The 17,798-nt window shown below is 43.7% G+C and overlaps 1 protein-coding gene across 1 annotated transcript in view; it reads right to left on the bottom strand.

Annotated features, from left to right (window-relative positions):
* Positions 1-10,718: 10,718 nt before the first annotated feature.
* FAM47E (family with sequence similarity 47 member E) overlaps positions 10,719-17,798 on the bottom strand; it is a 30,592-nt gene continuing 23,512 nt past the window's right edge. Inside the window, exons 6-8 of the mRNA XM_060299503.2 lie at positions 14,944-15,099; positions 13,302-13,379; positions 10,719-11,043 (exon numbers count right to left, since the gene is read on the bottom strand). Coding sequence (XP_060155486.1) covers positions 10,978-11,043; positions 13,302-13,379; positions 14,944-15,099 — 300 coding nt within the window. The 3' untranslated portion in view covers positions 10,719-10,977. The remainder of the gene's footprint in view (positions 11,044-13,301; positions 13,380-14,943; positions 15,100-17,798) is intronic.

The raw sequence follows: 17,798 nt of genomic DNA, 5'->3' as shown, positions 1-17,798 counted from the left end.
GCCCGAGCTTCTGGCACTTAGACGCTGAAGAGGCCGACGTGCATCTGCGACACGCGAGGTTGCGGCCAGAGCGGAGGCGGGGCGGGAGAGGCAGCCGGGCCGGGTGGGTAGACCCATACAGCCGGCGCGTAGGAAGCTCCATTCCTCCGCCAGTTAGCTGCGCTTAACGTCCCCAAGCCTCCGCCTCCCCGCCTGTAAAAGGAAAGGATTGGACTGAGATCCATCCATCTGTAAATGCCAATCACCTTAACCGCCTCCAGTCATTACTGAGGGTGCGTGGTTGTCGCAAAGTGCGCGCCTTCCTTACTGGACTGCATGTTGTGCAGACGCAGGCTCCTCCGGATGGGCTATTAATAAAAAATTGCGGGCTTCCCTGGTGGCGCAGTGGTTGAGAGTCCGCCTGCCGATGCAGGGGGCGCGGGTTCGTGCCCCAGTCCGGGAAGATCCCACATGCCGCGGAGCGGCTGGGCCCATGAGCCATGGCCGCTGAGCCTGCGCGTCCGGAGCCTGTGCTCCGCAACTGGAGAGGCCACAACAGTGAGAGGTCCGCGTACCAAAAAAAAAAAAAAAATTGCAACCGTCTTTGTTAAGTGCTGTCGGTGTGCCAGGTGTTTAATGTATGCGTTTAATTTGATCCTCACAAAACAACAACAACAATCTGGGAACTAAGAATTATACACATTTCTTTCTAAATTCACTCCTCTGCTGATCTGATGGCTTTACACACCAACTTCAAGCTAACGGTTCCCATGTTTGTATCTGCAGGGTGAGCCTTTCCCTTGACCTACACGCTCCCACATCAACTGCTAAGACCATAGCTGGAATGATTACTAAAATGGCTCCTCTGGTAAAACAAATCGTTCCAACGTGCCCCGGGCTCGAGCCTTGTTTGCAAAGTCAGGTACAGAAAGCAGTGGGAGTCCCTGGTGACTCTGCAGTGTTTGTGGGATGGGAGCTCGCTTCGGAAGGCTGAGCGGTGAACGTGGTGAAAGCTGTGAAGAAGGCCGACGTGGAGGGAGCCCTCTCCAGAGAAACTTGGAGGCCAAGGGGAGGAGAGGAATCGAAGTGTCGCTTGAGAAGAGAACAAGGCCTAAGGGAAGCTCTTTCAGACGGAGAGACACGTGGGCACGTTTGTTCAGTTCGTCGGCAGGAGAGAGCCAGCCGAGACCTGGAGGAAGATGTGAGGAGGACGCGAAATCCTGGACGGGGATTCCGCGGGAAGGCGGAAGTCAAGAACACCATTAGAAGGGGCGGAGTCGGAGGAACGGAGGGGAGGAAACAGGCGTGGAAAAGCAAAGAAGGCACAAAAGAAACATTTTGAGATACACAGGGGCCCATGAGTGAGGTTAGCTATCAGCTGAGTGAGAGAAAGGAAATCCAGGTGAGTTTTTTTGTTTTTTGTTTTTGTTGTTGTTGTTTTAGTTTTTTTTGCGGTACGCGGGCCTCTCACTGTTGCGGCCTCTCCTGTCGCGGAGCACAGGCTCCAGACGCGCATGCTCAGCGGCCATGGCTCACGGGCCCAGCAGCTCCGCGGCATGTGGGATCTTCCCGGACCAGGGCACGAACCCGTGTCCCCTTCACTGGCAGGCGGACTCTCAACCACTGCGTCACCAGGGAAGCCCAGGTGAGCTTTTAAGGAAAGCAGAGCAGGTAGGAAGGAAATGGCCGCTAGGGGAAGAAGTTGCCTTGGGAAGTCCTGTGGGTCCTTCCATCACAGGCCGGTGGCGTCGCTCCCTTCCTGCCTTTCCCAGTGACCGCGCCTCCGTTCACACCCCACCTCACCTGTCCAGACCTTACCATCCTCCCGCAACTCCCTCCCCTCTGGCTGTGATCCAGTCTGCAACCACTCCTGATTTAACCCTCCTAAAAGCACAGCCTGGGGTTGGGCATCTCCTCTGTCTACCAGACTAAATCCAACCCCATTTTAGCCTTCAAGGTCTCCCTGACACACCCCAACAACCTCTCCAGGCCTTTCTCTTATCGTTCACCTGAACTCCAGCCAAACGGGGACTCTCCCGCGGGAGCCTTCTCTCATTGGTTTAGACGTTTCCCAAAACCCACTTCCTTCCATGAACTTTTCCCTAGCTCCCAATCCCACTCTTAGCCCCCAGCCCTCAAACTGATATGCCATTCTTTTCTTTGAACTCTGATTATGTACTGTAACTCTGTTAGAGAAAAATACAAGGTTTTCTCTTATGGTATAATTACTTTTGTCGTTTATCTCATCCCCATATTAGATCATAAATCCCTTGAGGGCCAGAGTTTGTTTATTCTTTGTATTCCCCAGAATACAAAGTTTGTTATGTAATAGGCCTTTTTATTGTCTTTGTTCATTGAATACCGAATATATACTGGCCCTAAACTAAGTGCTTTATGAGGATTATCTCATGTTAAATCCCTGAGAGGAGTAATCTGCCCAAGGTCATACAGCTGGTGAGTGACCAAGCTGGGATTTGAACCCAGTGTTCTGACCTCCCAGGACTCCTGCTTGAAACTCTAGCTACATTGAATCCTAATGCTTTTAAACCATGTCCAAATTTCAAAGCATACATTTTAGAAGTGAGTGTGCAAATCCGGATGTGTGATACCAGCGTATCCCTCTGGTAGTATTCCAACATTTATGGTGAATTTCAGCCTTGCTCTCGGTTTGTAATTCCTCTCTCTGCAAGCCCTCACCTCATTAGGGAGATGTACTCACCACCAGCACCTGTCTGTTTCTGTCAAGCCTCTGGCTTCTGCTACTCCACATAATGTTAACCACAAGTCAAACCTTCTGCAAAGCAGTCACATTGGAGCTGCCCAGTTTCATATTTCATAGGGACGTTTTCTAAGTGCAACTGTTTGCAAACCTCTGACTCATCTTAGTTCCAGAATAGACTCCAGGCTGAGATCTCTTACGCTGAATGATGAAACCTTTAGAGCAAAGGAAAATCTGTGTCAGGAGAACAAGTTCACTATGTAGAGAAGAATAAAGTTAGATTGCTACTTTGTACCACGTAAAATGGTGGACTGCGGATAGAATGAAGTCCTGAATGTAAATGGTCAAACTACTACTAATAGAACAAAATCCAAGAGACTGTCATTGTGATATTGCATAATGTAAGAGGCCAAAAAATTTCTTGGCTTCATCAAATAAGGCTATCTCGTCAGTGAGGCTGCCATAGACAAAGTTAGCAGGTAGATCCAGATGGGGAACAGATTTTCGTGTTGTTAAAACTGACAAGGCACTAATATGTAGATATAGGATGAACTCATACAAACTGATCCAAAAAAACCCACAAAACCTGACACGAGATCCAGTATAAAATGAACAAGGGATGCTTCTCCCCAGTGCCTGGAACATAATAGGCACTCAGGGTAATTTTTGGTTGAATAAATGAATGACTAGCAAGAGATGCAAAAATGCTCAAATTCACTGGTAGTTAGATAAATGCAAATTAAAACAAAGATGTTACACCATTTTACATCCACCAGAAAGGCAAATATTAGAGAGGTGCAATGCTGCTGATGGGAGAGTAAACCGGTACAATCTGGAGAACAATCTGGAAGAATTTTGTGAAATTAAGTATGCGTATACCCCATGACCCAGCAATCCCCCTCCTGAACATGTATGGCCAAGAGATTGCACAAGACTGTAAGGGGGCACATAGTGTTATTTGGGATAACCGTAAGTTCAAGGCCACCTGGCTGCCCATTGTGGGCAAATAATAAGTAAACTATGGTGGATGCCGATGAAATGCTATGAAGTGGTTACGACAATGACCTTGATCTACACACAGCAATGTAATTAAATCTTAAATACATATTGGCGACTAAAAAGTAAGAAAGTAATATCTCGCAAGTTGCACAGTGCAGCCAAAAAAAAAAAGAGAGAGAGATTTGTGGGTTTGGCTCTTGAATAATGATGTGGACCGTCTAAGATTCCAGGAAACCTGCAAGGTTTTTTGAAGAACTATAGTGCAATAAACACTGCCAGCTTGGACTAAAATGGGGGTTGTCTAGAAAGGGGATAAGTGTATTTTGCATATGAGAGCAACATAAATAATTTGTGGCTAAAAGACAGGCTGCGCTGGTCTTATACTATGGCCACAAATTATTTGATATTCTTCCCTTCGAAGGAAATTTGGAGGAGTTCAGTTCTCCTCTTCTTGAAGGTGGGCTGTACTTAGCCACTTACTTCTAATGAATAGAATATGGCAGAAGTGGTGATGTGTGATTTCCAAGACTAGGTTATAAAAGGCATTGTGCTTCCTCCTTGCCTTCTCTTGGATCACATGCTATAGGGCTGACTTTTTCAACCTCAGCACTATTGATATTTTAGACAGGATTATTCTTTGTTGTGAGGAGGTGCCTGTGCATTATGGGATGTTTAGCAGCATCCCTGGCCTCTACTCACTCAAAATTCCCAGAAATTGAATTGTTGTGTCAAAGGCTATATACATCTGTACATATGTACACACACACACACACAAAGTTGCTTATTTATTCTGTTTTTTTTTTTTAAGGCTTTGGATAGCCAAATTGCCCTACAAAATGTCTGTATCTTTTCCCACTTTCACAAGTTGAATATATGCACCTTTTTCTTAGCATTTTTGCCAATATTAGTTTTGTCTTAAAAAAAATCTTTGCCAATTTGATAGACAAAAATTGATACCTTGTTTTAATTTTTTTTTATTGGTGACCTTGACCATTTAAGAAATGATTTTGGTCTGTTGTATTTTTTTTATGACTTAGCCCATTTTTTTCCTGCAGCATGAGCAAAAACATAGAACCTACTTTCTATGTGAGCAGAGCAGGTGGCACTATACATTCTGGTGTGGAGGACTGGAGAAGCCCTGCTTCCCTCGCCACCCCTCCGAGGCAGGAGCCCACTGTAGGAAATTCTTCCTTTAGAAATTCATTCCTTTGGTTCGTTCTCCCTCTAGATTTTAAAATATCAAGCAAATCCACTCTAAGGTATTGGCGACACATCAACTTTCTTTTTGACACATTTTAACAGTTACCAATACTTACAGTGCCATGGTTGGGTAGGTGGGTGGGATCGGGAAGCAGTTAAAGAATAATACTGAAAAGAGGAAGAAGACAAGAAACGGGATAATGGTCACCTCAAACTTTGCCCTCATCATAGTTTTGCTTAGGTATGTCCTTTTCTAGTCTACCTCACTCTCTCCCAAGAAGATAATTGTCAATTCTTAAAAAAATTTTTTTCGGGAAATTTGTCTCTTTTTTGGTGCTTCACCATTCCTGATATTCATCCATTCATTCAATAAATGCATAGTTTGAGCCCCAGCTATGTAGGACTCTAGGCACTCTGCAGGACACTAGGAAAAACCTATACCTTCCCTGCCCTCATGAGCTTATACTTTAGTGAGGGAGACACACCATTAATGAGTAATCAAAGAAGATAACATGATGAATGATGGGCGATATAATGGCTATCAGTGAGGTGCCGGAACTGGGAATAATCTGCAGCAGCTCTGCTGGCCTGTTGGTGCAGGAGTGGTGCAGGCATGACTTTGGAGGGGGAGGTTGAGAAAGAATTCTGACCTACGTTCACTTCAGTAACAGTTTGCTCTCGTATGCAAAATACACTTAGCCCCTTTCTAGACGACCCCCATTTCAGTCCAAGCTGGCAGTGTTTATTGCGCTATAGTTCTTCAAAAAACTTTGCAGGTCTCCTGTGAATCTTAGACGGTCCACATCATTATTCATGAGCCAAAACCACAAATCTCTTTTATTTGGGGCCGCAGCTTACGGGATCTTAGCTCCCCAGCCAGGGATTGAACCTGGGCCCCGGGCAGTGGAAGCACAGAGTCCTAACCACTGGACCGCCAGGGAATTCCCCACAACTATCTTGAAGATAAGCCCTTCTCTACCTTGAGAGTGTGCTGAAGAACAACGTCCTCCACTTCCTTAGACGCTCTATTGTTTGACTAAAACTGTGAGGCACACTTTTAAAAATTTCAGTAGCATTTTTGTCTGCCTGAATGTACTCTGAAGCGTCACCTTTGAACTTTCTGAGGTCTTAACAAGGGATTTAACAATTACATCCTTGGATTCATCTTTAGACCATGTTTTCCTGGCATGTCCTTTGATGTGTTCTTTTGGATTTGATCTTTGCTACAAATCATTTCTTAATTTAAACATCATTTGTCATCTGAGAGGCTAGGAGTTTACAAAACCATCAAGTCCTGGTTGCTTTTGGTTAAACTGTCCCTTTGGCTTATCGATCTCCTCTTGCATTTTACTATAAGCAGCAAGAAACCAGGCGGTACCTTCAACACTCTGTATAAAAATCTCCTTAGTTACATCACCAGTTCATTAGGTAGTTTTTCTACTTTCCACGTTACTTCAGGTGACAGTATGGATAAACTTCCTGCTATTACATAACAAGGAGACCACTTCTCCCAATTTCCAACTGCATTTACCTCATTTTCCTGCCAGCCTTCACCCACAGCCTCTTCACAGTCTATGAGACTTCTGCCAACAGTTTCTTCAAAGTTCTTCCAGTTTCAACCCACTTCTCAATCCTGTTCCCTTTCACATTTTACATTCTTGTTATAGCATCCCACTTCCAGGCACAAAAATCTATTAGTTATCTATTGCTGCATAACAAATAATCAGTAAATTTAATGGTTTAAAACAACCAACATTAGAGTCATTTTATGGGTTAGGAATTCAGAAGCATCTTCTCTGAGTGGTTCTGGCTCAGGATCTCTCATATGGTTGCAGTCAGGATGTCAGCAGTGGTTGCAATCTCATCTGAAGGCTTAATGGGGGCTGAAGGATCCACTTCCAAGACGGCTTTTCACATGGCTATTTGCAGAAGGCTTCAGTTCCTTGCCATGTGAGCCTTTCCATAGACAGCTTGGGTGTCCTCACAACACAGCAGCTAGTCTCTCCCAAGTGATTCAAGTGAGAACGAGGAAGCCACAATGTCTTTCATGCTTTAGTTTCAGAATGACACCTCATCACTTCTTCCACATTCTGTTCCTTAAAATCAAGTCTAGGTACAGCCCACATTCAAGGGGAAAAGGGGTTAGGCCCTGCATTTTGAAGACAGGTGCATCAAATAATTTGTGGACCTTTTTTTAAACAAACACAAATCTCCCAAATTAGAAAAGTCCTTGGGATTGTCTAAAGTAATCTCATGTCTTGCAGCTATTGAACTGAGAAAGAAAAAGAAAAAAAAATGATCCTTTAATTTGCTGAATTAAAATATGATTTGAATTCACAGCTTTGTAAGATCTCGTAGGTGAAGACAGAGTATAGATTGGGAAAGAGCGAGACCCTGAATGCTGAACTGTGAACATATGGGAATGTTCAGATGGCTTCAAGTTCCCTAAACTCCCAACCCTATGAAAATATGCTGCTCAGATCTCCTGTTGCAAGGAACACAAATGACTGATGGACCCAGCTGCTACCCCTCTGGATCTTTCGCCCTCTCGCCGAGGCCATACTCCCCTGGGCTGCTCCCAGCCAACGACAGAGCATGCAGAAGTGCCAAGGCAGGCCCATTTTAGCAAAATGTGCGACTCCTCCTCTTGGCGACCTTGACTTAAGGTCTCCCCATTGGCCTGGCCAAACCTTCCTTTGAACTGTGCTGCAGTTCAAGACCGTATCTTCTTTTCCTCCCTCTGTCCTTCCGCAGGGATCACACACGCATCAGAATCTAAAGGCTCTCCCTAGGTTCTGCCGCTCCCACCCCAATAAACCTCTCAAGCATCTAATACCCTTTTGCCATTTGCTCCCTGGCAGACCCAAACCACTGCAGCCTTCCTTGTCAGAGAAGTTCTCCCTACTCCCTCTGTGGTGAGGATTTTCCCACTTTGCGCGAGGACTCTCTAATGACCTTTGTGGAAATAGGCTGGCAGGAGGCCGGGGTAGCCAACTCTCTTTATTCTTCACCCCTAACATCCCTCACTGTCTTGAATGCTACCCATGTGCTAGAGGCAGTTTATCCTAGCTCACAAAAGCCAACTGTTAAATTTGCAGGAATTTAGCAAGTTGGTTGGTAAACACAGTCATTACTAAAACTTAAATAGACTTACAATTAAAATAAATTATATTAAAACCAAAGGTAACAGAACTCAAAACCTCATCTCTTCCTGGTTTTTAACACCTTTTTGTTAGCATCTATGCTCTTGAGGTTATTTACGTCTATTATGTCTGGGTGTTGGAAATAACATGTAACGATGTGCCACTTGCACTTCTCTTTGGATTTTGGAGGCCAGATTTAGATGTGCTGTTTCAGCTCATTGCTTTAGTAATCTGAGAGGTTGCCGGCTCTGAGGGCAGCCTGAAGCAAGAGAAGGCTTTCAGCTGGTCCCGAAATCTCTGCCCTCTGATCCAATGTATCCAGCGTGCTCAGAGCACCTGTGGCACAGAGAGCTGCTGAATGGAGCTTCGGCACGTCCAGAAAGGCGAATCAGAGCACAGGCCCCCAGGGCTTTGCAGCTGAGCCAGGAGCTCTGTGGCACGTAACTGTTCTCCTTTGGAGAAACCAATCTCCGTTTGTTGCTTGGCACCAGTTAATACGGCAGCCTGATCCTGAGACCTTAGGTAACCAAGCGACTGGTGCCCATCGTCCACCAAGGTCATCTGATCCACTAAGCCATAAAGTCAGCTAACATTTAGTGTGTGTGCACAGTGCCAGGCTGTGTTCTAAGCACTTTACTGGTAACATTCCCTTTAATCCCCACCACCATTCTGGGAGATAGTACTGTTATGATTGCTACTATCCTTACTTTAGATGAGAAAACTGAAGCAGAGAGAGGATAAGCAACTTGCCCCATAGTCATATAGCAAATAAGTAGCAGAGCTTGGTTTGAATCCAGGCCCTCCTGCTCCAAAGTCCACACACGTAATTACCAAATTATTTTGCTTCTCGTAATCAAGTGAAAGTTTTCTATTTAGGGCTGGGCTTGACCAGGAATTGAAGACAGAACAAATTGCATGGTGTGCCCGCTCCTACCACCCTGTCATCTTCCTCAGCCTACACATTTGACCTGGGGACGTTCTCTAAGTCCAGGTGATGAAACACACAACCTCCACTATATGACGGCAGCAGCCACAAGTGGACTGCCACAACACTGTAGCCCAACTCAAGGGTGGCCCTGAAGAGCAGCTGAGAAGGGGAATTTTCCAGTAGACAGAAATGTAAGCATTTCATCCTGTTGACCACTTTGTCTGAAAGGAGAAATGGGCTGAGGTGCATGTCACCAACTAATGGTCAGCAGCTGATGGCTTAGCTTAGTAGCCAGAGACTTGGAAGGATCAAGAATGCAGGGATAGTGACAAAGAGATTTGGGAGAAGAGGTATACAGGGGATCGCTCAGAATGGATCCAGAGTATGGGAGTATTTGGTTCTTTGTGAATACCCACCAAAAGCCCTCCACTGTAGAGGAAGCGCTCAATAATCGGGTGAAAAGTTTGACCTATCCTCTGCATGCCAGCCCGCTTCCTTCTCCAGAAATTCCAATGTTGCCCAGTGATCTCATGGGCAAAGTGGGCATGGAGGCAGAAATGCAGGCTCCACGTGGGTTCAGCAACTTGGATTTCCCCTCACGAAGGCTGCCCTGGCTACTGCTTCTGTGGAATAATTGTCCAGTAATTAAAACCAAACTTGAGTCCCTAATGTGAATTAGGCTTGAATGTAACAAAGCCAGGAACAATGTGTCCAGGGGAAGAAATGCATTCTCTCCAGACCACCGCCAACACCATCTTGGCTCAGCACTTGAATGTCAGAATCCTGCCCCAGCTTGCCTGGTAGAACTGGATGCCTCCTCTGGGCTCTCAGGCTTTGGGGCTCCCATGGACTACCAAGTGGGCATGTATGACAAGTTGAAACAGCAAGGGAGGCAGAGGAAAGTGGCCTGACTAGACTAGCAACCTATTCTGCAATTCGATTTGCTTTCCTGCTTAACAAACTTCTGCCCACACCAACATTTCTACACTTCCTGCATGCTCATTCACCACCACGGTATCCCACTCAATACTGAAACTCATTTCACAGCAATGGGCTGACACTATGCGTTCATTGCTTCTGTCATGTACTCCATCACCCTAATGTGTCCAGATGCATAGAGTGTATAGTAAAGACTCACTTACAGCCTACAGATTATTGAAATGGGATCATGACAGACCCAGAGGATGAAAGGTCATCCATCACCCAGAGATTCTGTATTTGAAGACAACTACTATAACTGATAAAACTTTGGGATCCAGTATCCTTTAAATAAATTCCTTTGATTAAATTATCCAGAGGGTATTTCAGAGGGAAAGATCTGGAAGGAGGCATTCCAATGAGTAAAGAGTAGTTACTGCTGACTCTATAGGAAGTATTTGTATTTTCTACGTTCTTTTTGTTAGTCTATATTTTCTAATTTTCCTAACATGAGCATTAACATGTTAAATAAAATAATTTTTAAAAATTTAATGTAAAAATATGTCATCTTGAGTTTCCATTAAACTTTATGACCCATGACTTATATTATAGGTACACATTTATTATCAAGATTAACATGCCAAAAAACCCTCAGTAAGCTTAATTCAAAATGAAAGAAAATTATATTGTAAAGAAAGAGTAAAGGAGCTATTCACTCAAAACCAGGGAAAATAATACTCTGGGAAAATGAAATAGAGCAATTCTGCTTTTTTATGGTTTTATTTATTTTTACAAATAGTTGATATAACTATGTAATATTGACAATGCTATCAAAATGTTAGAATACCAAATATGAAATTGATCTCACGGTTGATAAAATATATAAAATATTGATTAACTGAAGCAGAAGACTATTCTGAAATGTTTGTATTAGTTATAAATTTTATGGATGTTGCCAAGTCAAAATTGTACAACTATGGTGGGACATTCATTATAAATTTTGTTTAATGTTTAAAGAGAGAGAGAAATAGCCAAGTATATAGTAAATGAAATCTGTCTAATCATCTTCCCAAGATTCTTCCATGCTTGAGTTATTTTACAGAAGTCTTGTTACATTCACATTTGCATTCCTTCCTCATACACATCTTCTCAAGGAACTAAAAAAAAAAAAAAAAGATGAGAGAAACTCCTTTAAATTGGCAAACGAAAATTGTACAGTCTAGTCACAACCACTACCATACCCGAATTCACAGTCTCACACTCTGATGTATATCCTGATAGGACCCAAAATCTGATGTCGATGATAGACCATGCGAGATGGTGGACTTTGGAAAGTAGTTGCACACCATCAGAAATATCTAGATATAATTCACACTTTTTCTGTGGCCAAGTCCAGCCCGGGCCAGCTCGGCACAGCCTTGTGCTGCTCATCTCTGCTATTAAAGGCCTGGGGCTTCTGTGTAGCCGAGGGAATGAAGCTGTAGGTAATGCACAGAGCAGTTAATCCAGCAGCAGATACTGGAATGTGTATGTTAAGTATGTATGCTCATGTAACATACATAAACATGTATGTATACAAGGTGTACATAGACATTTAAGGGAGTAAAAAGAGAATGAATGCTCACATATAAATTTAAATAAGTAATGATTTTATATATAGATAGATAGATAATTTACCATAATAGATTCCCCCCTCTCTTTTAGTTGAAATCCTACTGATAAAATAGAGGATATAGGATGTAAGAATAAAGGGAGAAAATATTCCAGGGTTTTGAGTGACAGGTGTTCTCAGGGGACTCAGCCATAGCCAGGGGCATCACCTCTCTTTAGTTGATGCAGCTAAAAGAGTAACTAGTGAGTCAGGCATGCTTCCTTTTGCCCAAAATTGAACTAAATGTTCAGCAGCAGAATGGATTAAACCAACAGGGGACAAATCAAAATAAATAAAGCATCCTCTTTTGCCACTAAAGAAAAAACTATGAGTCACTATAACGTCAAGAGCAAACAGGGATATATATGTATATACGTATATCTCCTTGGCAAGAAGAATATATATGTCTGTGTGTGTGTGTATGTGTGTGTGTATATACACATATATATCACATAATTATATTTATGCTTAAGTATAATTTTGTGTGTATTATATAAATATATAATCATACATACAATTATGTTATATAAAATATATAAGCATATTTAATATATTATACATATAAATATATAAAATATACTTATGTAGGCCATATATGCAGATGAGGCAGTGACTAAATACATAAGTACAAAAATATGTGTAAGTATATTAACTATATCTTATATATAAGTATCTTATATATAAGATATATACTTATATCTAAGTCTATAAAATATACTTATGTAGGCCCACTGTTGATGCTCAAAGCTATTGGAGAGATTTCATCCTAGTTCTAGAATGGAATCTTCTAGCCCATTAGTCTATTATCGTACTCTAGACTTTCCCTTCACATCACCTGATTTAACTTTGAACAAGTCTGGATCTGAGATTGGTCAATATATCTATTTGCCAGTAAGTGTAAGCTGTTGTTAGTTTTATCGCTCTTAGAAAAAAAGAAATCCAGTATCCTAGTTCCAGGAACTTCTACCATCTGGCTGCATGTCCTCCTAAGGACTCCACGGGCCGTGAGCACAGGGGACTCTGGACAAACACAGAACTTATCAGCCACGACTTGGGCCCCAGGCCCAGCTGGCTTCCTGCCATGGTGACAGGGCTGGTCTGGGGACAGATCTCCAGGCTGCAGGCCCTCCTGCTAAACGGTCTGCTCTGCCAGCCTCCCACCCCACTCTTGTTATCTGTGGCCTCCCGGGGGAGCCCTCCACGTGGGAGGTGGGGGGACGACCAGCACTACAAGCTCAGGGAGAGGGAAAGACAAAGTGGAAAAAAGACAGAAGAGGCTGCAGGGCTGTCCGGGAAGTGACCTTTGGCCCTAGTCTGCGTCCTCATGTACCCCACAAATAGCACAATAATAGTCCCAGCTCCACTCCCAGCTCCACTTCGTCCTGACCCCAGCATGGCTCCTTGGAAGTAGAAGTGAAGGAGACTGGACACTTCCTGGAGAATTCATTGTTTTAGTAGCAGGCTCACGCCCTGCACATGGATCCCTTTCACTTTGGCCCCGTTAAGGCCAAACCCAAGGAAGGTGAGTCAGCAGGGAGACAGCAGGAGCCAAACAGGCTCCTGTCTGCTCCTGAAAAGAGCAGGACGCCAAAGCCCATCTGTGGGCCCCCGTCTGGGGAAAGCACACCCCTTCTCCCAGGGCTGAGTCCTGGTGTGTCCCTGTAGAAGAAGTATTTTGATTTTGTTAGGGTGCTGACCCCTTCCCATCAACAACTGTGAGCCCCTCAGCAGGTCTTTCCGAGGTCTTTCCGGCCCTTTACTCACACTCGGCATCCTGTAGCCCCTGCGCAGAATGAAATCCTTAAAGGCAGCTGTTCCATGAAGGTCTGCAAGTAACTCCTCCTAAAAGAGGGTCCACACTTTAAAAAACCGGTCAGCTGTCAGAAGCTTGATTTCATTATTTGTCCTAATTAAAAGCACTTAGCCATTTATCAAGTATGTTATTTTAAACGACTTCCTTCTCATTTAGGAATATGTGTGTAAATAACGTTCAGAAGTTGATGAATACAAAGGCTTTCGAAAGATAGCCAACCTTCTCTCCTTTCTCTGTTCTTTTTCTTACCCTTGTATCAAGGATAAGCAACACATTTTATCAATTAGATCATTATTGACCTAGGATGTCCGGAATCTAATCTATTTGAGATTAATCATTGTGATACCGTGATTTATAATAAGAGACAGATATTGGGTCTTCTTCCCATTCCTGGCACAGAGGCCTTAAAACCCTCGGAATTTCCTAAGTGATGAGAGCCACAACGGTGACAGTCTTTCCTTATTCATAACAAGCCCCTTTCAACCACATTGCAATTTATCTTAATGACGTGTTTTTTGGAAAGCCCCTAGATACCTACTAGATGGGGGCTGGTTGCCAGGGAAAACAACCACGTGATTAGAGGGTTGGCACTTTCAGCTGAACCTCCCCGACTCCAGGGAGGCGGGAGGAGCTGGAGGTTGAATTAATCACTAATGGCCAATGATGTAATCAATGACACCAATGTAATGAAGCCTCTATACAAACCCAAAGGAGGGGGTTTGGAGAGCTTCCAAGTCGGTGAACATGTAAAGGTACCTGGAGAAGGCAAGGAAGCTCCAAGCCCCTCCCCACGTGCCTTACCCTATGCATCTCCTCCATCTGGTTGCTCCGGAGTGTACCTCTTTATAATAAACTGGTAATCTTACTAGATTGGAAGTAAGCTGTTTTCCTGAGTTCTGTGAGCTGTTCTAGCAGATGATCAAACTCAAGGAGGGTGTCGTGTGAACCTCTGATTTATAGCCAGTCAGTCAGAAGCACAGGTGACAACCTGGACTTGAGACTGGCATTTGCAGTGGGGGCAGTTTTGTGGGACTGAGCCCTTAACCTGTGGGATCTGATGCTCTCTCCAGGTAGGTGGTATCAGAATTGAGTAAAATTGTAGGACATCCAGCTGGTGTCAGGGAATTAGAGAATTGTTTGGTGTGGGGAAAAAAACCCCGACACATTTGCTGACCAGAATTGAGAGTGGTAGAGGAAGAAACGGGAGTGTTTTCCTACTCAGTATATATCCACAAATTTTAGATCTTAACTCCAAAGGGCATGATAATTAAAAAAGATTTGATCCAGTCCCAACATCTTACGGGTATTCATGCATTCATTTGGCTTTTCCTTTTATTTATTGGAATTTAAAATTTGGGATGTTGAAGTTTATATCATTGTAATTCAGTTCTTTAAGACCATTTCACCTTCCAAATGAACTCAATCAGGAATAGTCAAAAGTCATGTGTTTCCAGCAAGAGAGTCATGTCATCATGGTGTCCCTTACCAGCACACGATTGCACCCATGTCTTGTGAACTGACTTCAATATGAGGTGGCATTTGCACTGTGACAACCTTCAGCTCAGATGATCAAGTCTCAGCATATACACATACCTGTTCCCATAGCTCCTTTTTCATATTCTCATCTTGAGCTTTATGTAAGACCTTGGGGTCAACCAAAGGCTCATCGGCTCTTTGCTTTTTCCACAACTTGGTGTTCAGATACCATGCTCCGTACCTCATCTTCACCCACTTTGGTTTATAAGGATTCTGTAGAAATAACATAATTCCCCATTTCATTAGTTTGTTTGGTTTGTCATTTCAATAAAGCTAAGATTTAGCTTATGAAAGCAGTATCATTTATTTTTAATCTATGGTTACTCCTTGCCAAAGTATTTTATGAAGTTTCAGTGTGCTTTGATTTACAAAGGTAACATGAAAAGTTCATGACTGAGAAAATAATGTGGTAGTTAAGCATGGCTTTTGGATTTAGACAAACCTGGGCTCAAATCCAGCCTTCCCCACTTAGTAGCTATGAGTCCATGGACAAGTTAGTTAAATGCTTCATTTGTAAAATAGAGATAATAGTATCTACCCCATAGGGTTGTTGGGAAGACTAAAGGAGAGAACTATGTGAAGCAGCTAGAACTCATGTAAGAATCACATATTTCAGTGAAGGGTAATGACCTTCAACAATACTCAGTCAACCAAAATAAGAAGTTATCAGCCTCTCTGTGAGCCCAGCTCTATACTCAGCTTTGTAAATGGTACACTACTTTCGATCCAAATGCTATTCAACACCAGTCTCTTGCCTCTTTAGTTTTTAATTAAAAAAATATTTATGTATTTATTTATTTATTTGGCTGCACCACGTCTGAGTTGCGGCACGTGGGATCTTCATGGCCGCCGTGTGTGGGATCTGCAGTTGTGGCATGCGGGATCTTTTTAGTTGCAGCATGCGAACTCTTAGTTGCAGCGTACGGGATCTAGTTCCCTGACCAGGGATCGAACCCAGCCCCCTGCATTGGGAGCGTGAAGTCTCAACCACTGGACCACCAGGGAAGTCCCTCGCCTCTTTAATTGGAAGAGAGAAAGAGGGGGAGGAAGAGAGAGAGGGGGAGGAAGAGAGAGGGGGAGGAAGAGAGAAAGAGGAGGAGGAGGAGAGAAAGAGGGGGAGGAAGAGAGAAAGAGGGGGAGGAAGAGAGAAAGAGGGGGAGGAAGAGATGTCTTTCCTTTCTTTCTCCCATTCCTCAGGAGTGCATCTGCTGGTTCACAGCCTGATGCTGTGATGCAATACCCGCTCATTGTCTCATGAAAGGAGGTCTAACGCTTGTGTAGGACAAAGAAACATGAAACACAAAGACCCTGCTCCTCCGTCTTCTCACTCATATCTAAACTATGAGGTGGAACGTGTGGCCATTCTAGAGTCAAGCCAGAAACACCTGCCTGAAACAGAGATGATGGGACAGAGCAGAGGGGAGGGAAATCCCTTCTCAGAGCTGGATTCAGCATTATGATCCCTCCAATCCAAGCAGACTGACCTCCTTGCTGTTTCTAGAGCACCTATCACACTGCTGCCTCAGTGCCTTTGCACTCACTGTTCCTTCTCCATGATGCTCTTCCCCAAGACACCCACAGGGCTCACTCTCTTACCTATTTCAGGTCATCTTTTCAGTTGTATCTTCCCTGACCACCCAATTCAAAAACTGTAACCCCGCACAACACTGCTTGTCTTCTTTCCCTGCCTCATTTTTCTGAACAGCACTTATCGCCGCTTGATATGCTGTATATTTTTCTGATTGTTTGTTGTCTCACCTCTGACCTTCTAAAATGTAAGCTTCTGAGCTTGTTCGCCGCTACATCCCCCTGGCATCTAGAACAATACTTAGGACACAACAGGTGCTCAATAAATATTTGTTGGGTTAAAATCAGGTTTCTTAACTTCAGCGTTATTGACATTTTGAGCTGGATAATTCTTTGCTGGAGGTGGGGGGCGGTGGTGCTGTCCTATGCATTGTAAGATGTTGGGCAGCATTCCTGGTCTCCACCCACGAGATGCCAGTAGCATCTCCAAATTGTGACAACCAAAAACATCATCTCCAACATTGCCAAATATCCCTGGTGGGGTGTGGGGGTGGGGAAGGGGACAAAATTGTTCTGGCTGAGAACCACTGAATTAAAGGAAGGAGGGTAGGAGAGGAAAGAGAGGAAAAAAGAAAGGAAGGGAGAGGAACGCAATCTACATACTGCTCCACTAAAGAACTTGAGCTCTGGAATACGTTAGGTGGCTGGGTACCTGGTGATCTTTCAAGATTCAGTACAAACATAATTTCTTCTGTGAAGTCTTAACTGTACCCACCCTCAGCCCATGCCTGGTGGAACTGGTTACTTCTTCCTACAACCCGGATGAACCATGACATCATTTCATTATAGTTAGTCATTTATCCATTGACCTCACTAGACCGTAAGCTCCTTAAATGCAGGAAACAGTCCTTCATTTGCTCCCAGCACTTTTCGGCACATAGTAACAGATGCTCAGAAGTGTTTGTTGAATGAATGTATAAATAAATGGATGAATGAATATACAGGGCCAAGAGAAACATGCTACAATAGAGGCAGAAACTGCTGTGAGAGATTAGAAGTAAGAATAAGTTAATGTCAACCGAAGGACCTGGAGAAAACTCCATGGAAAAATTGGCATCTGACCTGTGTCTAAAGGAAGATGTAAGAGTGTAGACATGAGAAGAGGGGCACGTCAGGCAGAGAGAATACTGTGAGCAAAGGTAAGGTAGTCGAAAAGCTCAGAGTTTTAAAGAACATCAAAGAGCAGAGGATAACAGGCCTGAGAGTATGTGGAATAAGAAAATAAAGATGGAGATTCCATCCCCGGAATAGGGACCAGATTTATCCTTACACCTGCAACAACCAAAAAACGAAATATAGATATATATTGAATATATATGTATATA

Source organism: Globicephala melas, chromosome 5 (genome assembly GCF_963455315.2).
Source record: "Globicephala melas chromosome 5, mGloMel1.2, whole genome shotgun sequence".
Classification (NCBI taxonomy): Eukaryota; Metazoa; Chordata; class Mammalia; order Artiodactyla; family Delphinidae; genus Globicephala; species Globicephala melas.
This window is presented reverse-complemented; position numbering and strand designations above follow the sequence as displayed.